The 23,991-nt window shown below is 41.7% G+C and overlaps 1 protein-coding gene across 3 annotated transcripts; it reads left to right on the top strand.

Moving 5' to 3' along the window:
• Window positions 1-873: 873 nt before the first annotated feature.
• On the top strand, window positions 874-22,429 carry UBE2D3 (ubiquitin conjugating enzyme E2 D3). Of its 3 annotated transcripts, none has more exons than XM_042870708.1 (8): window positions 874-981; window positions 14,548-14,611; window positions 14,697-14,728; window positions 16,890-16,967; window positions 17,743-17,848; window positions 19,220-19,313; window positions 19,813-19,862; window positions 20,938-22,429. In XM_042870708.1, the coding sequence occupies exons 1-7, from the start codon at window positions 958-960 to the stop codon at window positions 19,859-19,861; spliced, it is 447 nt and encodes a 148-aa protein (XP_042726642.1). In that variant the 5' UTR covers window positions 874-957; the 3' UTR covers window position 19,862; window positions 20,938-22,429. The 3 variants fall into 3 exon arrangements, with proteins under 3 accessions (XP_042726642.1, XP_042726644.1, XP_042726643.1); XM_042870709.1 differs by lacking the exon at window positions 874-981 and adding an exon at window positions 1,985-2,023; XM_042870710.1 differs by lacking the exon at window positions 19,813-19,862 and having other exon boundaries at window positions 875-981.
• The last annotated feature ends 1,562 nt before the right edge of the window (window positions 22,430-23,991 follow it).

Below are 23,991 nucleotides of genomic sequence, written 5' to 3'. Positions count from 1 at the left end.
CGGCCCTTTGTTCCAGGATCGCCGCTCCTCCACGGGACCCTCCTTTCTCTCCCGGGCGCTGTGTTGCCCTTTGCGGCACACGGCCGGGCGGGCAGCAGCACCGTGAGCCCAGGACGGGGCTGCCTTAATTTACGTTTCTGTAGGGGCAGAAGCGAGCACGCGCGGCTCGCTTATTTCCGCAGCAGCGCAATGACACAGGGTCGCAGAGGTGCGAAGTGCACTCACGCGGAAGGATACCGCCGCGTCATCGCAGCGATGCAAGCCCAACCGCGGCCATTTTGTGAGCGCAGAGCTATGCCGGGCAGGGCGGCGGTTCGCCGTCAGTACCGGGGGGAGGAGGAGCAGGAGGAGGAGCAGCAGCAGCAGCAGCAGCGGCACCGCAAAAACGCCGCCCGGCAGGCAGGGCCCAAACCACCCCTCCCTTCCTCTACGTCGGCGCGGCTCGCGCCCACCTCTCGCGAGACACTCCCCCTCCCCGCTGTGGGGGCGGAGCCACGGTGCCCCCAGACGCCGCTTTCCCGCCCCTCCCGTGTGCGGCCCTGGGGTGTGGCTGGAGTCAGGCGCGTTCCATTCCTTCTTCCCCCCGGGTTCGGGCCCGGCCGCCAACGGCGGTGCTGTTGCTGCCCTCTTCTGCTCCTCTTTGTCGGGCCCCCGCGGCTGTCCTCTTCCTTCTGCTGCTCTTCCCGGCGGTGACGGGAAGCGGCGGGCGCAGCGCTCCCCCAGGCGCACGGCCCGCCGGCCGGAGGTCTCCGCTGGCCGCCACTCTCCGCTCGGGCGCCCCCCCCGGTAGCTTCCGCAGGAAGGAGCGGCGCGGCTGCCCCCTCCCCCTCCCCGCCTTCCTTCTCCTCCTCCTCCTCCTCCTCGCGCCCTCCTCCCGGCCCCCCCGCAGCGCGAGCGGAGCGCGGAGTCACCGCGGCGCACAGACGGCCCCGGCGGCGGCGGCGGCACTCGCACACAATGGCGCTGAAACGCATCAACAAGGTGAGCGGCCCGCGCCCCGCCCTCGCTTCTCGCCGTTCTTTTTGCTTTGGTTTTTTGTTTTTGTTTTTTTTTTTCTGTCGTTTCATCATGGAGGCGCTGCGCCACACCGCCCGCCGAGAGCGGCCCGGCCGCTCTCCCTTCGCCCCGCCGGGCCCGGGCCGCCGCCGCCGCACCCCGCCGGCCGGAGGCCGCCCTGCGGACGGCCCCGCCACTCGCGTTCGACCTCGCCGAGCTCCCGCCCGCTCCGGCCGCGGCGGATGGGGCTCCCCGGGCGCTCTGAGCTCTCCCGCGGCGCGGAGCGGTCCTCCCGGCCTCCCCGCGGCGTGCGGCGCCTTTCCCGCATTGTAAGATGGCGGCGGCTCGGCGGCTCCGGGCCCTTTCCGGGATCCAGCGGCGCGCACACTCCGCGCTCCCCGGAGCCGGGCTCGGCCCCGCCGCCCCGCACGTTCCCACCGGCAGCGGAAGCGCCGCGCCGAGGCCTCGCCGTTGCACAATCGGGGCCGGGCGGAGCGACTTCACAGCTAAGTCGGAAAAAATGCCGCGGTGATGATAACATAAATCGTTCCCGGCGAAGGAAGGAGGCCGCCGGCTCGGGGCTGGCTGGTCGGACGGCTCTGTCCAGTGGCCGCCGCCCGGGTCTCCTCACCGGAGCGGGGAGCGCCGGCTCAGTCGTCGTCGCTAAGATGGCAGAGCGGCTGTGCCCGGCCCGGGGCCGCGGGGTGTGCCGCCTCTGAGCCGGGCTGCGCCCGCGGCCGTGAGCGGGGTCGGGGTGCTGCCCGGTCGCAGCGGGCTCTCGGGTATGGTTCGTTGGTGGGAGGACGGCCCCCGAGCACTGTAAGTCGGCTTCTGATTAGTTTTACTTTCACGGATGTCTTCAAGTCGCCGCACTCTCCCGAGGATTTCAAAACAGTTTCTTTAGAATCTGCTGTCTGAAGTTGTTCCCCGTATTAGCAGTGATATCGCTCGAGTTGTGCACAGCCAGGACCCTCCCTGGGTGCTTTGTCATCAGCTCGTGCTTATGAAATGCTCTCCGGCGCTGCAGGTGAGAGTTTCCTGTTACAGCGAAGTGATGATGGTTACATAGAGGGGCCGTTTGCCTTTCTGAGCATCGTAACGTGGTGGTGGAAGCCTTAAAACACTTCAGCGTAACTTGTGGGTGAGAAAGTCCTTTCCGGCTGCGTGCTCTAGGCCTGCTGCCTGTGGTTCTCAGGCCCTTATTGGTCGTGCTTCTCCCAGTGCTGGGGTGTAGGGTCAGAGGGTTGGTGCAGGGTTTTTGGTGTGGGCTTGGTGTTTGTTTTGAAGGTGTTATTTTTAGTCCATTTCATCACAGGGTGCTAGAGGATAGGCTTCCAAACTCACGTGGGGTTTACAGTTTCAATTTTGTTTTTCCCCACCTGGAACGTCAAAATGGTGATGTGTAGCAGACTGGAAGCATTGCTTGCAAGCTGCTTTCTTTCGAAGTGTGGTTTCTGATAAAAATATTTATTGGGATTGAGGCTGGGATCCAAAAAATAGGAGAAATAATTTTGTAGTGGAGCTGTTTTGAATTCAGATTTTAATATTACTACTTTGTTAAGCCAGGGAATGGCACTCTGTTGCTGGTGATCTGGGATCTCCTGTAAGGTCACAGATCAGACCTTGAAACTCTGCTTCTTTGTAGTAGGCAGTTGGCACCAGGTCAGAGCAGGCTAAAGAGAGACCAGGACCTCAGAGCATTGTAATCACACATGGCTGATTGAGTCTGACTCGTGGCATTGCCTGTCAGGGTGAGAACTCGTCATCTGCAGCTGATGACGTCCCAGACGCACTGGGGAAGGTACTTTTAGGCTTTTTGATTCCATCTTTATGGACTTAGATAAAATCCTTTATTACACTTCATAAATCAGACTCTCAGGTTGTGTTGCAGCATGTGAATGCAACCTGAAGCATGCTACGCATTCACCATACAGCCACCCCCTCCTTCTCATATAACTCACAGACTGCTTTTTGGCTCAGACATGGAAGCACCCAAGAATTGCTACGTTGGGTCCCTGCTTTTGGAACGTGCTCTTAGAGCTCTCCCAGCAGAAGGAATTGTCAGGTACACAGCCGGTCTCAGGAAGATGATGTTATGCTGGATCTCATCCTCAAGTCTTTGCCATCTGCCCTGAGAGTGGCCTGCATTCAACTGGCAGAACTCTGTTTTATTGACATGGTGTGCTTTACAGAAGAATGGCAGCTGTTTTATTATACCACTGAAGTACTTTTGCTATGGAATAATGGGAAACAGTATCTTAATTTTAATGGCTTCCTTTTGCGAGAATGAAATTTTTTTTTCCCCTAAATAAGTGTAATGGCAGTGGAACAAATGGAGCTTGTATGTAAATGCCTGCTATGTATGTGCTGCACGCTCTTGGAAGCCTTGAGTGGTGACTGCTAAGCATGCATCCCATGATTGCTGCAGCACTGACAACTTCCGGCTCTGATGTGTTACATCTCCGGAGCAGGAAAACTTTTATTATGCTGGAGTGTGAAGTTGAGAATATATAAAACAGGTAAAATCTGTGGAGCTGATGTCATTGATATGCAGCCGTTCTTTCAGCACTATAAATGTGCATTGCAGTGAAGTGGTATAGAAGACTTAAATGTAGAGCAAATGCAGGAGGTGGAAGTGTGTATATATGAAATGCTTTTTCTGTTAAATCCTTGACAAAGCTTGTGCCAGCTGTGTTTTCTGTCCATTTGGTTAAACACAGTACAAGCCATCATCTTTGTGTTGGGGGTAATCTATTGGAAAAACTTCAGAGGAGTTGGCATCCTGGAAGCTAAAGGCTGAAGGTGGCAAAACCGTTTATCTGTGCTTAAGTACAGATACAGGGCTTCCGCTGGCAGTGGCAGACTGGAGGCTGAAAAACGATTTTACTCAAGGTTACAGCCTCCAGCACTGTTTCTAGATGTGTGTTTAATTGCAGCTTTATTCTCCCCCCACCCTCCTCCAAATGCTGGGAGTAAGAGATGCTGCTAACCCTGGAGAGAGTAATATTTTTTAAGAGATGGAATGCATTGTGCAGGGATAAAGGTAGCATGACAAATCTGCGTCAGTTTTACCAAAGGTGTAGCTTTTGTATAGGTGATCCAGGTAAAAGGTTGTAAAACCTACTTAGTGTGTTTCTTTGTAACCACTTTGTTTTTAACTTGGGACAAAAATGTAAGAGCTTAACTTGAAAAGCTAGCTCCTGGGAATGAGGTTTCCATCTCTAAATAAAAGCTGCTTTACTTTATTTTGGGAGGTGGTTTCAGACTTAGTTTGCTGGGCTCATTCAAAATTATTTAATAACTTGAAGTTATTAAATTTATCTTATGCTTTGAATTAATGTCTAGAAATAAGTCTGGATTTATATGGTTGGAGCACAGAAATTTAAGGTTAGCTAGGTAATGAAGCACAGTTGGTGAAAGATCAGTTAAAATGCTTTAACCTTTGTGGATGCACTGAATGTGTTGCACTGTGTTTTGATACTTGTTTCACTCACTGTAACTGTTTTGAATATGCCTGGATAGGCCAAGTTCTGTCCCAGGTAGATAACACCGTGTGGCTTCACCACTTTGTGGTTAGAAAGGTCATCTTGGATTGGGGTTTTCAAATCACGAGGTTTACTGTGTATTGTTGGGGAAGAACTAGCCTGGAACAACTTTGTGTTTTTGTTTGCTTGTTTGTTTTAAACTAGAATAAAATCATTTAGTGTCAGCTGAAAGCTGTCATCAGTTAAATTCTGCTTAGGATTAGATAGTCAGAAATTACATTTGTACTGCAAAACGAATATTATTAAAATGTAAGTAATACTTCAGAAGTTGGTAGATTTGCTACCCGTGTTCAAGTCTAGTGCTCGCTGTGAAGGTCCTACTTTAGAACTGGTCGTGCTTGATGACAGTGGAAAATTAAAGAATCCTTAGCTAGGATGTTTAAGCTGCAGGAATGTAAAGATTTCTTCCCATTAACTGGGCACTGTGCTTGTGAAGTGGGTTCCCAGTCAGCACAGATCTTTAAATGTGTGCTTTGGGATGGGCGGAGGAAGAGGCTGTAATCTCACTTATGTAATTTACAGAACTTCAGAGATCAATATGCCATTAGATAGATACTTGCATACCTTACAAACAGACTGTGCTGTGCTGAAGGGTTTGGGTGGGATAATGCACTGGGTAAAAGGTTGTATGGCCAGCATTTTCTTTACGATCATTCCAGCTTTTAAAGATTTGTTTTTTGAAAGCAAGCCAGTGCTTTTGATATTATTCCCTATGTGAATCTCTTCTGCAAGAGAGCTGCTGTAGAATTTTGTGAAATGAGCTGCCTTCAGCTGCCTGCAGTCAGTAAGCAGAGCCGTAGCAGCAATGCCCTTCTTTGCACTTAAGAAAATGGGTAACCAAGGCGGGGGAAGGCTGCAAACAGCTGTAGGAGCAGCTGCAGAAAGTGCAGCAGTGAATTGCCTCCTGGCCAAGGCATCTCTGTGCCCCCCCGACCCTGAGCATCTCAGCAGCTTGGCAGCAGCCCCTGCCCTGGCTGGGCTAGGCTGAGCTGAGGAGGAAAGGAGGGGACAGAGGTTCTACGCCCTGTGGAGCCATGGTGACAGCTGCTAAAGGGGAGTGAAAAGGGGCAGAGCCTGTGTGCAGTTCAGATTAGGGTCTTGATGCACCATCTCGCGTAAATCTTTCTGTTGCAGATATTAAGGTTTCGCTGCTTTAACTGTCCATCCTGCTGTAGGTCCCTCCCCTGTGCGTCAGAGCTGGCAGATGGGAGCATGTGGTCTGCACTCCACTGTTAGGTCTATCTAAGCATAGGCTGACTTTTGTTGATGGTTTGGGCTAATATGCTGCAGCTTACATTGAAAAATTTGAGTTACGGATGTTCATTTTCTCTTGTGACAGAGGTGATCTAGTCAGCTGCCTGTATAATATGCAGAAAAAACTAAACTAACTGGGGTAAGAAGTGAGAACTGCTGTAATAATGTGTATATGTTTGCAGACAGCAGCACGTTCTTAAATACAATTCCCGTTAAAGCCAACTTGACAGGAGTAGAGTGTATTCTACATTGAACTGCACAAGCTGGATAGTTTTGTGAACTTCTTGAGCTTGCATTTAATACCTCAAGCTCTAAATGGGAAGTATTGGAGGTGTTTTTTATTGTTTTTGTGTTTTTTTTTTCCAGAAAATGTTCAGTGGGTTTTTCATGGGGTGCCGTTACATGAAATGTAGTAGGTTGTGCTGAGCAAGCTGTTCAAAAAGCTAGTTAAAATTATGTTCGTAAGTTAAAGTTGGCATCCATGCTTTTCTCAACCCTTTGTGAAACACTTTGGGACAAAGTTTATTACTGAAGAGTGAGCCGCACAGAGCATTGCAGGATTCCAGACGGAAAGCTGAAGAGAAAGATGTTTTTTATTATTGGTGTTGTTTTAAACGTTATTGAGAACCTTCTCATCAATAGTGAGCTTTGATGTTAAAATTTTGTGCAAAGGAAACCTTTGTTCTGACCCTCATTCCTTTGAGAGACATGGCACAGTAGACTTCTTCAACGTTTCCTCCAGTTTTTCCCAATGCAATCGGTTATTATTTGTTCTAGTTTTAAGAAAGGGAGGATTTCAGACTGCTCTGCAAATGCTCTGACCCAGTGGAAGAGTGTTGAAACAGAAGTTTAATCCTTTCCCGAGCATCTGGACTCCAGAGCTGCAGCAGAACTGGGGGTGGGTACTGATGTGCTGTAGGTCAGCTGGGTGGAAGGGGCATGAAAGCTGTGCTGTGTGCTGCACTCAGCTGCTTTTATGGGGAGCTTCCTCTGTGCCATGCAGCTGGGCTGGCTGGGTGCTCAGTGGTTCGTCCTCTGCCAGCAGCATCTTCGGGTTCCTTGTAAATAGTCTGCACTAAGGTAATACTTCCCAGCCTTTGCTTGCCTGTCCAAGTAACAATGCCAGCTGGTACTGTAAGTCAGATGACTGCAAACTTTTTCTCCTCTTGGGCTTGCTGTGTTCTTTTATTCAACAGTGTAGGAGAATCTGCTGAATGATGATTTTCCAGATGAGTGGTGCCCCCTGTTTTGTTGCAGCAGTTCAGGGTGGCAGCTGCAGTCTCTTCATAAATACACTTATAAACACTGTTGTGGTTTTTTGTTGTTTCTGTCCTCCTAAAAACCCTTTTGGACATCCGTGTTCTCTAGATAGCTGAGACAAGTGTCAGAGCATCTGAAGTTTACCTCAGTAACTACCTGGGAATGTGTTTACATCATTGGCTCAATATGAGCAGATGTACCTAATTGTACCTAATTGTCTAGACAGTCATCATAAAATGGCCTGGGTTGAAAAGGACCACAATGATCATCTAGATTCAACCTTCCTGCTATGTCCTTAGTTCTGCCTCTGCCACTTGCTGCTCTGTACGGAGATCCACTGTGGTTGTACACAAGAGCATAAGGTGCTAGCAGAATTGTACAGCTCTAAATAAGATGGTGGAAGAATTACCTCCACAAGGACACGCTGTCACATTCATGAAATATCCCTGTAATGGTTTGTGTCTGTCATTGGCTTTTGTGTGCGTCTGGGAATTAATGCAAAACAAGGAACAGACAAAGTCAAAAGAACTTGGTTAAAGGAGAGTTGATTTTCATTTAATTTAAATATTTAAATTTTAGAATGGTCTTCCAGACTACCTCTAAACAACAGATTAACCGCACTCCACGTCATGTGGCATTGTTCATCACAATATTAATTTGATGACTTTCTGTCACACGGTCCTCTTTTCCATGCATTTCTTGAGAACAAGGAGAATTCTTGCATCTTTAATTAAGTGGAGACTTAGAGGTTAAGCACGCAGTTAAGGCCACTTGTTATTTCTGTTAAAACCTGCTCCATTCATGGCCGTTCCTGAGGTGGTTATTTGATGAAACCTAGTGAACTCTGGTGTGCCATATGAATCCCAGATACTTGCTGCTTCTAGTGAGGGCCTCGAATGCTGGGCAGCAAGATGGTGGGAGGCCCTCACCTCAAAGCCCAGCATCCAGCCAGTGTTGGTGTGAAATTGTTGCTGTGCCAAAATCTCATTCCTGAGCAGTGGTGATTGGATCATAGTGCCTCATTTTGAATGTAAGTTTTTTCCAAGTGTATCATTTTGAGATAATCTGCTGAATTGAATGTGCCCCTTCCTTCCCCACTCATCCTGTTTCGTTTAGCTGGGCATAGCACACTTCTCCCCTTGCGGCTGGCTTTCACTGCTGACCTTTGTCTGGGAATGCTGCCCTGTAGTCCTGGGTCACAGAACAGATGGTAAGTATGGTTCTCAGAGGAGAAATGTGTGAATCAAAAGCATGGCGAGTTTCAGGGTTCTAGTAGGAGAGAGCTTGGGAAAGGCAGAGGTGAAATACCCAGTTATTGCTGAACTAAGGGGTAGTTAACAGGTACTTTGCGCTTATCCTTCAGAACATAGTCTGCGTGCACTGTCTGTGTCCTGCACTGAGAGCATGTGTTTTAGTAGCGCTGTTATTTTCAGGGAATGGTAGCTGTTAACACATTAGAATTCAAGTGAGTAAAGAGGTCAGATTTTCTTAGTCTTTGGTAAGATAGCTCTATGGATTTTGGTTACTTTGGAGTAAAAAAAAGCCATGCCTTTGAGTCCAGAGCCCAACTGTAGTTGAGTTGCTGCCACCTTTTTCAAAGTCTGTTCTGAACGCCTTTAGCGAGTGACCATTTTTTCCCATCACATCTGCCAGTTTGCAGAGGTGAACTCTGGGAAAGTTTGGGGTAGAATAGTGCCACTTCAGCTGCTGTAACAGTGAAAATTGCTGGAAGCCATTACCTACATTGTACACCTTCCAAATTTGAAATCAGGTGAGAAGAGCTGTAGACAATAGCCTCATTCACCAGTGTCTCAGGTAGTGGAAGATAGGTTCTTGAAAAAGATAGCTTGTAGACATTGGAGTAGTTGGTATCACAGTCCAGGCACACAAAGTGACTTTATTAAACTTACACATCAATCTGGCATCTCCTTTGATTCCTAGGTTTAAAGATCAGATATTTCAGTGTGTATTTTTTAGTAAGTGTTATATTGTTGCTAGATAATGTGCGAGCAGTGTGCAGTGGGTAAGCTGAAAGCTTTAATAGTAAAAACTGAAGAAAGGGCAAGTCAGAAGAGTACAACATGTAAAACAATGATGATGAGGATTATCACCACTGTTAAGTTCCTGGTTGTAGTGCCTTGCATTTCTTAAGAAGTACTCTGCTCTGTTTTCTATGAACTTCAGCATCTTTATTATGCATTATCATTGTACATAGTGTTTTTAATCCTTATTTTTAAATGCTAGCCAAGTGGCCAGCTTGTTTAAAACTGATAATTTTCTGCTGGTTACACTTGTCATGTATATTGTACCAGCATGTTCCTATTCAGCCTAAAAATCCATGTTTTTCAGGCTGTTATTTTCTGCATCCAAGGATGGTTCATTTTCATGTTGAAACAAATGTTGTGAATGCAGGTGTGTGGGATAAAGCAGTAGTTCTTGCTGGCTGACACTTCTTAATCTTCAAACAGGCTTAAATGTTCTTCCCCTCTGTTTATAGCTGCTTCCAATCCTTTCTTTTTTAAGCTGTTTTCAGTAGTGAGCTGGTGGCTGAAGACTAATAGAGAGATGAATTTTTGTATGCTTAGTGTTTGAACTGTTAATGAGAGACTGTATTAAACAAACACTCGGATTAATAAATGCTACTTTCTGTTTGGCTGAAGTGATGTTTTTGTTTGCTTGATGTTGGTTTGTTGTTTTTTTAAAAAAACTTCTGGTGTAACTGATTGTTACCTTTCCTTGCCTCTGATGCAATACAAATTAGCATCTAAAAACTTAAAACAAATCATCCCTGTTCTTTCTTGACAGGACCAGAAAGCTGTTAGTTTATGATTTCAGCAAGTAATTGTGTTGTAAACTGGTATTAAATTTAACTGTGCATTTATGGCTGAGAAGATGAGTGATGTTTTACCACTCTGTAGTTAAGCTGTTACCATCATTAAAAATAAAGCTCTGGCTGTTTCCAGCTTAAACTAGAAAAATGCAGCAGTGGAGCCACAGGGAGCGTGAGTTCTGAGAAGTGGGACGCAAAGGGGCTGGCACTGACTGCTCAGTTTGGTTGCATGTGGGAAGGCAGCTTGCCTATGCAGCAAGCAGTCATTTGCTACTGGATTTGTTGAGGCTTGGATGCTTTTGTGAGAAGAGCAGCTTGTTGCCTTAAGAATTTACCTTCACGGTCTTGCTTGTACTCTTGGGTGAGGCATCCTCGGTTCTTTGAATTTTCTTCACCATTTGAATAACTTCTGTAACCTTTTTGTAAGCAACTGGTGGAGAGGAATTGTGTGAGGCTTCTTTAGAGCTTTTCTGTCAATTTGTTTTTGAAAAGTGGTATTCCTGTCGTTTATTATATCATTAGGAACATAGTCCTGCATTCACAGTCATGTGCCACTGTTTTAGATCTCCAATAGAAGCGTATGCATATTTTTATGCAAAACAAGCAGCTAGTTAGTGGTTTAAGTGTTTGGTTTATTTTTTGGCTAATTTTACTGAACTTATACAGAGAAGTGTGTGAGAATTTTCCAGTGAAATTACGATTACTACAGTCTTAATGTGAAACTGGCAGTAAACCATGGCGTGTGGTGTGGAAGCGGGGCTGTCTGTTGATGTTGTTGTACTTCCACTTTTCTGTAGCTTTTCCAAAACTGGTGCAAAACTGTACCTATATGTCATGCTGTACATGCTACCACTGTCTTCTGGCATGGGTGCTCGATCCTTAAATAGTGCCTAACCTGCGAAATGCTGTGTGACTAATCTTCCCTGGGGAGGAGGAGGAGCTATCACAACTTTATATTTGGAAACTGGGGCACAGTGGTGATACACTGGAGCTACACCGGAAACCTGTGGCGGAGCCAGGGACTACTAGTCATGGCTGTAATTCAAGACTCATCCTTTCCAAGTGGGTGTGCAGTGCACCCCTGAACCAGCCTTTGTGCAAACATTTTCACATAAAGCCTTGGGAATTGACTTCTTGGGAAAATACCTATTTTTTCCTAAGCCACCTGGAAAATGAAAAATAGAGCAGCTGGCTCCAGGAAAGCGTGGGTTCTGCTTTGGGTATTTTAAAAACAGTTTGAGATGTAACTTGGTGTATACCTTAACAAAGGGAAGCGCCACTGAAACTGGGTGTAAGCAAAAAGCTGCAGAGCTGTAGATAGGCAGTGCAGCAGAAGGAATGTGAACATCATAAAGCCCTTATGCTTAGAGCAGCTCTGGGGAACGTTTTTAACATTTTGTATTCTTAAATATTAAACACCACTTGATAAGGTGAAACTTGATGTGGTCATAACTTATTAGTGAGGGATGGGTGAAAGCTAGGGAACAGTTTGGAACTTTTATCAGCCCCTGGCAATTACCAATCTTAGTTCTGCTTTTGGAAATACTGTCAGATGAAGCATTTGCCTATTGTGGAATGGTTGGTTTCAGTGGCTGAGCTAAAGAGGAAGGTCAGTGTTGGGTCTGCTGCTGGGTTGCTGGAGAGGAGTCTCCTCCCTTTTCTGTACAAACGCGCTGTGTCACAGCCGTATGTCTGTGCCTGCCCAGTTTCTAGTTCTTCCAGTTCGCCCCTTGCGTTCAGCAGAGCTGTAGCTTTCAGAAGCAGGCACCTCTGAAAGTTGTGGAGAGAACTTTGTGCCCTGTTTTTAGAAAAACCCTCCGTCCTTTTGTGTAGCTGTGAGGTGTCACACACTACCAACTGGGTAAATATCAGCTTGGTGTTACTGGGAGCAGGAAGAACTGGCTGCTGTTGCTTGTATCTGCCTCAGTTCTTCTCCAACACTTAGATTGCTGAGACAAACAGCTTCCTTCCCAATTTTATTCTTATAGCTGTGGTACCTAAGGGATCATGAAGAGAATACAAGAATGAGTGCTAGCTCTCTTGTATTTCTGACTTCAGTCAGTAAATCATTTGTTCTGTGGTGGAAATACTGAGTAATGTATCGTGTTCCTAGCCTTATCTCTACTTTGAATTTCTTTGTTTAGCACAGTTAGGTTTTTTTTTGTACTTCAGTGTTTTGGACCAGACAAAACTTTGAGACCTTTAGTTTATGAAAATCATGGCTTGCCTGTTCCCCAGACTCGTTTCCGTAGTTAAAAGGGCTAACTCCCTATGGACCTGTATTTTGAGTCTTCGATTACTGGAGCGTGCAAGCTCGCGTGTTTCACTTTGTAAATTACTGAAGCCTTTTTTTCTTTCATGAAGTTTTTACTGACACTTCTTAAATATTTTTCTTACGTTTGCAGTCCTACTTACTTGCTTTTCCTGCTGGAATTATTGATGTACTCAAATCTCTCTTATGTTTTAAAATATATTTGTCAACTGCTTTTTAAGCTGAATGCTGTTTTTTCTCTGAAGACAGTAGAACTTTTAGAAGAACTCTGTAGCCTGTTGTACGTACCTCTGGCTTTCCACTTGTAGGCTGGTCTTTTCTTGCCCTCTTGTCTTCGTAATTTCTATGAACTTTGTGAAGAGCCATTTCATGGTTCCTAGTCCCCATAATAGTTTTCCAGAAATAGGATCATCTTCCCAGATTAAATCAAATAATGCAGTAATAACAGCATAAGTACGTTAAAATATAACAACAGTCTTTTTGCATCTTCTTTTGCTGCAGTTTATTTTAAGGGACAAAACACAGTCAGGGGAATTTTTTTCCCGGATATCATAAACAATCAACTGATAGTTCTTGTAATTGGAAAGACATTCATATGGGAAGTCAGCCTGCTTACCAGGACTTCCTTTATTTGCTAAGCGTTTGTTGAGGGAAAACCTGAAAATAAAACAAACAAACAAACAAAAAAAAGCTTTCTATATGAAAGTTTTTACATTTCTTCTTCATCTTTACACAGATGGTCTAAATCTAACCTAGCAAGTCCATGGAACAACACGTGGACCAGAGCAGAGATTTCATTGCAGAAGTAAGAATGTCCCAGGGAGCCCCCATCAATAACAGGGGAGTGCTGTATAATAGAAGAGTGCTCTGTGAAGGAGTTTTCTGTGCTGTAGAGAGAGCTGTTGTCTGCTCTCACAGATGACTGCAGCGCTGAAATGGATGAACACTCATTCCACTGTGCCATTGCTTATGAAAACTGATACAATTCCATTTTTTTCTGCACAGTCTCATCCCAGTGCAAAATTCAAATCTTGTTAATTAGAAAGGTGATGAAAATCAACACATATAAGGAGGGGAAATGATGATCTCCAGTGTTCCGAGAACCTATATATGTTGGAGTAGTGTTTTCCTCTCTTCCTGTGTTTGCAAGAACAAGGTATTCGCATTGGAAGGAATGCATTTTTCTTCTCATTTTGTTTTGGTTTACATTTACTAAGTTTTCATCAAGTATAGAATTTGTCAAATCTAAAAGATAGCAGAGTTTTCCCAGGCAGGCCTGGTTGCTGTCTGGTCCAAACGTATGTGTGTTTCCAACCTAGTAAGTGTGTCTGTGTTCCTTAAAAGTCTGAGAATGTAATGGAAAGTTCTTGTTTTAATGGCTTGTGTGGGCCTGTCGTAAATGACTTGGGTGCAACTGCTAATATCTGGGAGAAGGACTGAAGGCTTTCCCCATTCTTGTGACTTGGAAAGCCTTGACAAGTGCAGTTTTACACAAGTTCCTGAAGCCATTATTAGCTTTGAAAAACAGCAGGGGGGAGAGAAGTTATTTACTGCGTTCTGTAACTGAAAGCCAACATCTTCTTAGAAAACACACCATCCAGTCAAGTAACTACAGAGTGTTTAAATGAATCCAGGACTTCTGAGATTCATCACTGCGATCTTGGTACTAGACAAGGAATCCTCCATTCTGAGTTTCTGTTTTTGTTCCTTGTGAAACAAGGGAACGGGGGGATCTGCTTTCTGCATCTTAGTTATTCAGAATTTTAAAGGCATAATTGTCATGAATGTAAAGTTTAAAATAAAATGTGCAGATACTTTGCCTGCTTCTGATATTTGTCAGTATCTTCAATTTATTTGTCTGCTTTATCTTATGAAAAATGTATTCTTGCTAGAGGCAGTGGGGAAAAAAGCAACTGAGTTTCTGGTTGGTCTGAATGTTAGTATTGAATGCTATACACACAGTGCTTTCTGTGTCATGAAAGCTAACCATAGCTTTCTCATTCCCAGCTTAACACTTCTCTGGCTAAGACTTAATCCTTGGAAATCATGATCAGAAACTGGTTGGACTTAGCCCACTTCAGGCTCAGTGACCTGTTCTCTTTGTCCCTTTTCCAACAGGAGTGTCTTAAGAGGAATAAAAAGTAGTGATATTTGAAAAAGTGTAGTTACCTTAATTGTTGACCTTTGTGTTCAGTTTAGCCTGTTGTCTTTTACAAAGATGTTTCTGATATCGATCTGTTGATTTTAATAGTTGTCACTGCACATTCTTATGCATTTGTACATGGAAAAACTTTGAGAGATTTTTGTTGGCCATGAGTTGAAAATGACTGTTGAATTCTTTAGCATTTCTTCTCTGAACAGATCTTTGTTTTTTTTTGTTTCTTCCTAAGGAACTTAGTGACTTAGCTCGTGATCCTCCAGCACAGTGTTCAGCAGGTCCTGTTGGAGATGACAGTAAGTAATCTTAGGTTTTTAGTTTTGCTCTATTAACACAAAGCATACCATGCCTAGATAATAATGTGGAGTTTTTCTTTTGTAGTGTTTCATTGGCAAGCCACAATTATGGGACCTGTAAGTATTCTAATTCTTGTGATGTAATGTTCAACTAGTAGATCCTATTCAGGAAGAACCTGTGTGTTTTTTCCCTGTTTCGCTTTTTTGTTTTAAAACTCTCATTATCAGGCAGTAGGTCTAGAGGTATTTCTTATAGTTACAGAAAATAAAAGAGGAAAAATAATTAGTCTGAACACAATTTTGCTGCTGGGGTATTTATACCAGAACTCATATTGGGGATAGAATAATTTCTAGAACAATCTTGGCTGTTATCACCTTATTTCTAGAAAGTTTGTTTGCATTTAACTGTTTCTACACTTTGAGTTATGACTGAGGAGAATCCTGTGTGTTAAATGTACAGTACACAACTGAAACCTGAGTATTCATATTTCCTTGTTAAAGAAGGCAAATACTTGTTCTGACTAAAAACATAACATGCAAGCACTTGATATCTGCAATTCTCAGGGCTAATTAGCTATATTTAGAAAACTTTTTATAACTTCAGACCAATATCAGATGCCAGTAGGCCTGGAGCCCCAGAGTTGTGCTTCTGGTGAGGCTCAGAGGAATTAAGTATCAATGATGCTGAATTGTCCTAGTTCTATATAGCTACAAGCGTGTTTTAAGTAGATCACCACTGAAAGTTTGCATGTCAGAGGTTGACTTCATTGGAAAAATGACTTCATTCTCAAGTTCCTGGTCCTCATTGATTGTAACTAAGTGTCTCAAAAGGATAAAAATCATTTGAAATACAAGACATGTTCTGCGCTGCATTGCTTTTGATTTTATGTACCTGGTATCTGCATGGTGATAAGGTATTAAACATCAGTTGAATCTTAAAATGGCGTTATTATTTTTAGCTCGTGGTTTAACAATGTACAGCTCCTTTCTTTCCCTTTGTGGTTTCTTTGGTGTCAATCAGAAAGATCTGTATTCCTGCTTCAAAATTGGCCTGACAGTGTGATGTTAGCTCTAATGCTCACCTGGTGCTGTTTAGTGCCTTCAAGGGTAGTACCAGTCACCTGGCATTCCTGCTCTGCGGATATTACAAAGGCTGTGATTTTCTTAATGAGATACAAGAGTGCTTGTATTATTTGTCAACTTCAGTTTTAACATATTCTGGGAGAAGTTTGCTCCCACACTTGCTAAAATGTGAAGAAAAGGGGTTGTTCCTTAAAGCCTCATGTAGTACCCTTGACCACATACAAGAGGTTACATCTATTGCTGGGTTTTTGATACAGAACTGTGTAGGAGTTACGACCTGTGTGTTTTTATGTTTTAGTCCCATGTGTTGTACTGCAGTATTTCATTTGCTTCTATGTAGCTGAGAAAGACATAGTGTCGTCTTACACTGGTGTGAAATGTTTGTACAGTGAATATAAAGATTCAGATAACAAGTAATTCAGAAGTGTACAGTGTCCCACATTCATTTTTGATAGCCGTGCTCCTGGAGTTGTGTTGTAGTTTTCACTTCAAACAGCGGTAATGTGCAGTACACTCCCATACCTGCTAATGTTGAAGTTCTGTTCTGTAAAAGAGGAAGAAATCTCTTTAATCTCAATGTGTTTTGTTAATCTTGATGCTTTTCTTTTTACTCTCTTCCTCTGCCCCCTTCTCCCCCCCCCCACCCCCAAAAAAAAACAAAACAACAACAAAAAAAAAACAAAAACAAAAACAAAACAAAACAAAACAAAACAAAACAACCATGGAACAAGGAGTTAATTAGCTATGTGTTGGTAATATTTTGCAGTGCTAAGCAATACCTAAGCTGAAGGTAGAACTTATGGGAGGCCTTTGGCTGTTGTAAAATTGGGTGGTTATAACAAATATACTCCAAACACTATTTGTTCTTGAACGTGTTAGGCAGTACTTCCATGCTGTTACCATTCAATTGGGCCATCTCAGGGGAACTGAGGTACTTTTGCCAAATTGTTCTGAGTGAGTTGGTAGAGAAGTTTTCTTTGAAGCATCAGCTCAGAGAAGTCCATCTGGAAAGAGAAATATCTGTTCAGTATCACATACCTAAGGAAGTAGTAATTGAATTTTAACTACGTCTGTTACATTGGTGTAATAGACAGTTCAACCATTGAAACAAGTTGATTTATGTATTTAAAAACAACATCTTCTTGGAATTTGTTCTAAGGATGATAATAGGGGAATTATTTGTTTACTTTGGCAGAATGACAGTCCATATCAGGGTGGTGTGTTCTTCTTGACAATTCACTTTCCTACAGACTACCCTTTCAAACCACCTAAGGTAAGTATCGTTTTCTCATTTGTGGTGTTAGCTGTCTTTAAGGAACTAACTAAAGGATAGAAAATGCCAACATCTGTGTTTTAATGATGTGAAGGACTTGTTTTTTTGTGCATTCTTATAGTATCTTAAATGCCCAGGTCCCTCTCTACAACAAAAGTAGGTATGTTGGCATACATTTTTCGGAGAAAATTAATGAATTCTGAACGTCCTGGGTTAGTGTTTCATCTTATTTTTGTTTTTCTTGATTGTTAGGAAAGCTTACTAGCTTTGTGTTACAACAGAATTCTTGCTAAGGGTGCAGTCAAGTCTTACAGTATGACTGTTTGGGTTATTCCATAAAAACATGACTCTTGGTGAGTTCTTGGAGTCGGTGATTGTATCTCTTAGCTTTTGGCAGTAGTTATTTAATAATAATAGCTGGTAAAACTATAGAAAAGTACGTCTGCCAGTTTTCTTACAATATGAAAGTGCATGCTAGAAGTAACCATAACATTTGGAATTCTTTAGCTTCACGATGGCACTGTTGCCATGGTTCAGACACTGGTTGAGCATCTTCATCAGCATGCAGTGAACTGTGATTAAAGCACAGCCTACCACTTGCCCTCTCTCTGAATTGGAGTGATAGCTGGATATTGAGAGTACTTACTATGAATCTAGGGTTTAACTGCTCGATTATTTTCTTTAGCAGGAAATTGAGTTGACTGACAGCTTGACTGAGAACAGATGATGTTGTCATAAATCAAAACAAACTATATCTTTTTTTTTTTTTTTACAGGTTGCATTTACAACAAGAATCTATCATCCAAATATTAACAGTAATGGCAGCATTTGTCTCGATATTCTAAGATCACAATGGTCTCCTGCTTTAACTATTTCTAAAGGTAACTTTTGTGAGGAAGAGATGTTTCCATTTGGTGTTGGATACTATGCTTTTAGCTTTAATACTCTTGAGTTTTCCTTTAAATCCAGTCTGTGTTTTTGCCAATTTAATAATCATATCTTAAGATATTTGTAAATGAAGGTCTGTTTTTTCAAATACCTTCTTCTAACTGGCTGTTTGAAGACCTTATGTGACTGCTTATTTGCTGCACTATTCTTAGCAGAGCATACTAGCTTAGTCCCAGAGTAAACTACTAGCATTTGGATTGAAGAAAGATTGTGGTCGTGTATTCCAACCTAAAGTGGAGACAGTGCTTGTTTCCTGCCCTCCAAATGTACGTATAAATACGTACTGGCATATCAATTTAAAGATGACTTTCATTTTTAGTAATTAAGTCTTCATAGTTTGTTGTTTTTTTGTTGTTGTTGTTGAGTCTGTCAGGGATTGCATGCTGCGCTGTGTTGTCACATCTGTACAGTTAACAAAAGTGGTTTTTCATAAATGTTGCTTTCAGCTGCTGTGCACTGGCATTGCATGAATTTCATGAACTAAACTTTGTGGTTATGCTTTAGGATACATTGGTGTTATGCTGCAGTAGAAGCTTTGTCTTTTTTTTTCCATTTTAATGTACTAAATAACATTGAGTGCTCAAATGTTTTCATGATGATCAAATTCTTTTTTGCTTCAAAGGTACTGGTCACTGTAGCTTCAAAAGATCCATTGAAGTACTCCTTTGTTTACAGAACTTGTAATTCCTGTCTGTGCAAGGTGTAGGTTTGTGATCTGGATGTGGATACCCTACTTTTTAATGTTGTCACTATTGTTTTTCTGTGAGAGTGGACGTTGCAGACTGCATCAGTGTTACTCTTCTTTACAACCTACCTGCAGCTTTATCAGCGCGGAACAGAGTAAATTGTCTTAGTACAGAGAAAAAAAAATCAACATGATCAGAAGTAAATGAATAAGGCTTAGTTTTGGTAATTAAAACATGGAATATTCTTGTCATCAGAATACATAACATGCTTTAAATTGACTGTTGCCTTTCATCACAGCGCAGGGGATAAACAACAGTGCTGTTCTTCTGCTTGTTAACTGAAAGTTACCAGAATTGGTTAAAAAAAAAAACAAACCCAAAGACAACAACATTATGAACTTCTAAGTGATTCATATGTTGTGTTCATATGTATTTATTTATTTAAAATGGGCTGCAAATTTATTTTGGTCATATGTCAGCGGAGATGTTGTTTGAGTTATCACATTGTGCTAATACAAAGAACTGTACTTAAATGTGATTGCTCCTATTTTGCAATTGATGCATATATATATATATATTTATTTTTATTTTTATTTTTATTTTTATTTTTTTTTACAGTTCTCTTATCCATTTGTTCACTGTTATGTGATCCAAATCCAGATGACCCTCTAGTGCCAGAGATTGCACGTATCTATAAAACAGACAGAGACAAGTAAGTACAGAGTTGCATAAGAGCAGTATTGTAACAAACTTGGTGAAGAGTGCTTTCTCAAACAGCTGTACCAAGCGAGTCTTTTACTGGGAAATCTGAAGTGCAGAGAGCTGTGTGTCAAAGTAGTATCTATTTTCAATAGTAATTTAAACAACGGGGCTTGGTATCTTTGAAGTAACGGGAGAAGGAAGCCATCTTTTTCTCACAAGTATGGCAATATTTGAAAGTACATGTTGCCCCATTTATTGACTTATTATGTGTAAGTAGGACAGATACTTGGAGGAAAAGACAGCTTTGTTGTTTTGGTGCCCTTTTTAGTAGCAACTTGGTCTTTAATTTGAAAACTTCCCCTTGAACAAAGCTTCATAAGTTGTCCCTATCTGTGTTGAAATGGTTGTTTTTATTCCTTACTTGTTTTAAACTTTTTCCACGGATATAGTGACATAAATTAGCCTTTGTTTGTTTCATATATTAATGCTAAATATACTTGTCCAATTAGGTACAATAGGTTAGCAAGAGAGTGGACAGAGAAATACGCTATGCTGTAGGGTAAGAATATCTGCACATATCTGTGCATTTAACAAAATGGAACTTGTCAGCACTTGAGTGCTGCATGCTTTAAGGCACTGGATTAACTAACAGATAATGGATGGACCAGTTACTGAACTTGAATATTTAACAGCTTGATCTGTGGTTAGTGTGAAATGTATTGGCCAGTCACTATTTCTCACAGATATTGCTCTTGCATGGCAACAACAACAACAAAAGAGTGAAATAATTACTGAGTTTGAGCCAGCTTGTCAACTTGTTCTGTCAAGTATTTACCCAGATTTTGCCAGAATTTCATTAAAAGTGATGCCCTGGAAGCAGTACAGTATAATCAGACCTCATGCATAGGTATGCAAAATTTTGGGCAATTCAGATTTCGACTTCTATTATTCACCAGTGTCTGTCTTTTATACATTGCAGACTAAAAAAATGTATGGGGATTATGTTCTGCTTGTATAGTTGAAAATTAACTTCTTACTGACAAGCATGGAGTTAAGTATAAACTAATTGTCAGCTCAGTTCCTGTGGAGGTAGTATACTTAAAGATAACATTATCCTTTTTAAAAATTATTTCAGCAGTATATTAATGTGGAAAGAAAATACAAAGTATGAAGAAAATTTACTATTATTTTACTGTTAAACAAGAAATTTGACAAATTCTAAATGCAGTGATATTATTAACCAAGTAATCTTTACTTATGGCATGTGATCCTCTGAAATCTTTATCTAAGAACAATATTTAAACAAAACACTCCCTTTGCCCCTGCTATTCCAAATGGTCTGTATTCCTTCCCCTGGAGTAGTTATTCACACCTTCCACTTGAGTAGTTATTCACAGCAGACCTCCAGCAAATATGCTTGACTTGAGTTTGAAGTGTTTCATATAAATTTAAGAACATCCTGGTTAGTCTAGAGAGGGATTTGTTTGAGGTTTTTTTCCCTTTATGTTATTAAAAGGAGACTTTTCTTCATGTGAAGACAATCAGGAGATGAGGTGAAAGTAATATTTAATGATTAATGGTTTAGGGAATTGTTATTTTCATCCTGACAGTAACTCAGTTCTTGTTCTTTGCAGGTACAACAGAATATCTCGGGAATGGACTCAGAAGTATGCCATGTGATGCTACCTTAAAGTCAGAATAACCTGCATTATAGCTGGAATAAACTTTAAATTACTGTTCCTTTTTTGATTTTCTTATCCGGCTGCTCCCCTATCAGACCTCATCTTTTTTTATTTTTTTGTTTACCTCCTTCCATTCATGCACATGCTCATCTGAGAAGACTTTAGTTCTTCCAGCTTTGGACAATAACTGCTTTTAGAATCTGTAAAGTAGTTACACAAGAACAATTGCCCAAGATTCAGAATTTTTTTTTTAATGGAGCATGTGTATTATGTGGCCAATGTCTTCATTCTAACTTGGTTATGAGATTAAAAAAATACATTCCTCATTGCTCTAACAGATACTGAAGATACCACCTGAAAGGGGTGAGAGGAGATGGATGTTCAGTTTTCTCCCATCAAAGAAGTAACATTGCTGTAGCAACATCCATCTTGTTACAAACCTAGTGTTAGAGAACTGAGGTTTTATTATATACATTTGCTCATAACTGATATGTCTGGAGAATTGGTACTGAATCTATAGCATCAGCAGAACAGAAAATGTGATGTATCTTATGCATGTCAATAAAGGAATGACCAGTTCTTGTTTTACAGAGAATGGAAATTGGAAGTCAAACATCCCTTGTATTCCAAAATAGGGTCTAAGAACATTTTTGTAATTCATTTAAATTTTGTTAGGAGGCTTGGAGCTATTAGTTAATCTGTCTTCCAAAACACTGTTTAATATAGCACTGAATAAATGATGCAAGTTGTAAATGGATGAGTGATCAACTAATAGCTCTACTAGTAATTGATTTATTTTCTTCAATAAAGTTGCATAAACCAATGAGTTAGCTGCCTGGATTAATCAATATGGGAAACAAAATCTTTTGTAAAAGCAAAGCTGGTTTTTGTATATACTGTTGGGATTTGCCTCATTGTTTAACATCAAATAATGATGTGAAGTTCAATAGAGTGAATCTTTTGCCATTTTCAGTTATAATGCTCAGTCTTTTGCAGGTTGACACATTGTTCGGCCTGATGTATGCAGAATTAATAAGCTAACATAGTAGTGTAGCCTTAGTAGTGTGCTACACGTGGTGCTGGGAGCCCAGCGTTCAAGGATGGACTTGGGACCCAGCAGATCTGAAGTGGTGTATTGTGGAGATGCTTCCTGATGCACCTGTGTTTGCTGACTGAGAACCTTTTTCTTCACCTTGTACGCTTGACAGCTGAAAGATCTTAATATGGGAGTAATCATGAGGCAAAAATATAAAATAAAGTACTGTTTTGATGTGGGAATTGTCATGAGGCTGTGTTGAAGTGAATTTACTATGTGGGATGTTCGTTACCATTGGAAAGGACTTGTTCAGCCATGCTGCCATTTACATTAATGACTATTTTAATGCAACAGACACTTTCCTCATGTCAGGTGACTAAACGTGAATAAAGACTCATTGCTATTGGATTTTTGTTCTACAAGAAGCATTGTCTTGTGCCATTAGTTTATCTTTGCAGCAACGAGGGCATTATTAAGCATCCGACTCTCCTGTTTCCTGCCCTCTTCCTTCATATATTACCTTGCTTTTTTTTTTTTGTCTCCATTCTTAACATCCATATCTTCATTTTCTCTAGTCTTGTACTATCAGTTTATCGTGCATCTGTGACTTTGCACGGCACCACTTTTGCACAGCTTATAGTTATGTACATTCTGATTCCTTGTCCCCACATGGATGTGGAAAGCTAGATGTAAAAATAAATGTTAAACCTTAATTTTTATATAAAAAAAAAACTGAACATGTAGTTTGGAAATGATTTATTCCGGTTTTAAATTATGATGATGAACTTTTCTTTAAAGTTGGCTTGAAATTAAGAAAACCAGGCTGTCTTTAATGGTGCATGCCTCACTGAAATGACGTGTTTACAGGTTTGTTTGTGAAGCTGCAGTTCGTGTAGTATTTCTGCCTCACTAACCAAAGGTTTTTACTTGTGCTGGTTCTCTGGAATTGAATATACTTGAAATGCAGCTGCCAAATAGCATTGCAGTTGAGGTAAAAGTATGTATCTGTAACCTGGCAAATATGTTGCTCTTACCTCTGTGGTAATTGTGTTAATATAGTGCTTCTTACTTTGTCGTGGAGCCGTAGCCACTGAAATTACGATTGTGATCAGCTAGGAAGATGTGAGATGAAAGGCACCAAACTTTGTAAAACTCGAGGTGTGGATGAGGGAGGTTCAGGAAAGAAGATAGTAAAATGTGGCATGGAAGATGGAAATCTTGCCTGGACTGCTGTGTATTTCTCATGTAATCCTTGTTGGTAGGTATGTGATATGGAAAGCATGTATTTTGATGGAAGAGTGATTGGTGAATTGTAGATGTTGTAGGTGTTAGACATGTGTGCCAGATAATATGCTGTTATGAGATGGGAAATAATAAGTGTTCTGTCCTCAAAGCAGTCTTGGGTAGTGTGTAGGCTTCCCCTGAAGGTGTACTGGGGCTCAATCTTAAAAGCAGGGGGTGCTGAGGAAAGAAACTGGCTAGTGTGAGCCCAGCAAGAAATGAAAGAATTCAAGAACCGCTAGAACAAAAAGGTTAATTAGTGATTACCTCAGTAAGTCTTTCTACAAGTCCGGAAGGTTGTAGTTGTCCAGCAGTTGTAGTGACACATACGAAGCAACAAAATGTATGATTTGAGCTTGTGAAAACTGGGGGTTTTGGGAAGCACTCAAACTGAGTTGTCCTGCCCAGCTGTATTAGAAAATTTAATTTAGGATGACAAAGAGAATAATAGCCTCAGCTCAGTAGTCAACTCCATCCTAAAAGTACTGAATTGAACAAAATCTCTTTTTGTAAATGGCTTTTATTTGAGGGTATTTGTAGAAAACAAAGATGTTAAAAGCAAAGTATTTCTGAAACAAAAGTGGTTTTAAGCAGATGACAAGAATACAATCTGATTACTTTGGAGGGATGGAACTGCAGTCTGGCAGTTGATTAAAAGACAACTGGTTAATGCAAGTGTGTAAACTGTA

Source organism: Lagopus leucura, unplaced genomic scaffold, assembly GCF_019238085.1.
Source record: "Lagopus leucura isolate 7727_CA_CO unplaced genomic scaffold, USGS_WTPT01 Super-Scaffold_100004, whole genome shotgun sequence".
Classification (NCBI taxonomy): Eukaryota; Metazoa; Chordata; class Aves; order Galliformes; family Phasianidae; genus Lagopus; species Lagopus leucura.
Note: the sequence above shows the minus strand (reverse complement) of the source record. Positions and strands in the feature narration are given on the sequence as shown.

Coding starts and splice junctions, on each gene's coding strand:
- UBE2D3 (XM_042870708.1), top strand. CDS start 958: ATGGCGCTGAAACGCATCAACAAG. Junction 14,612..14,696: donor AGGTCCTGTTGGAGATGACA/GTAAGTAATCTT, acceptor TTTCTTTTGTAG/TGTTTCATTGGCAAGCCACA. Junction 14,729..16,889: donor AAGCCACAATTATGGGACCT/GTAAGTATTCTA, acceptor TTACTTTGGCAG/AATGACAGTCCATATCAGGG.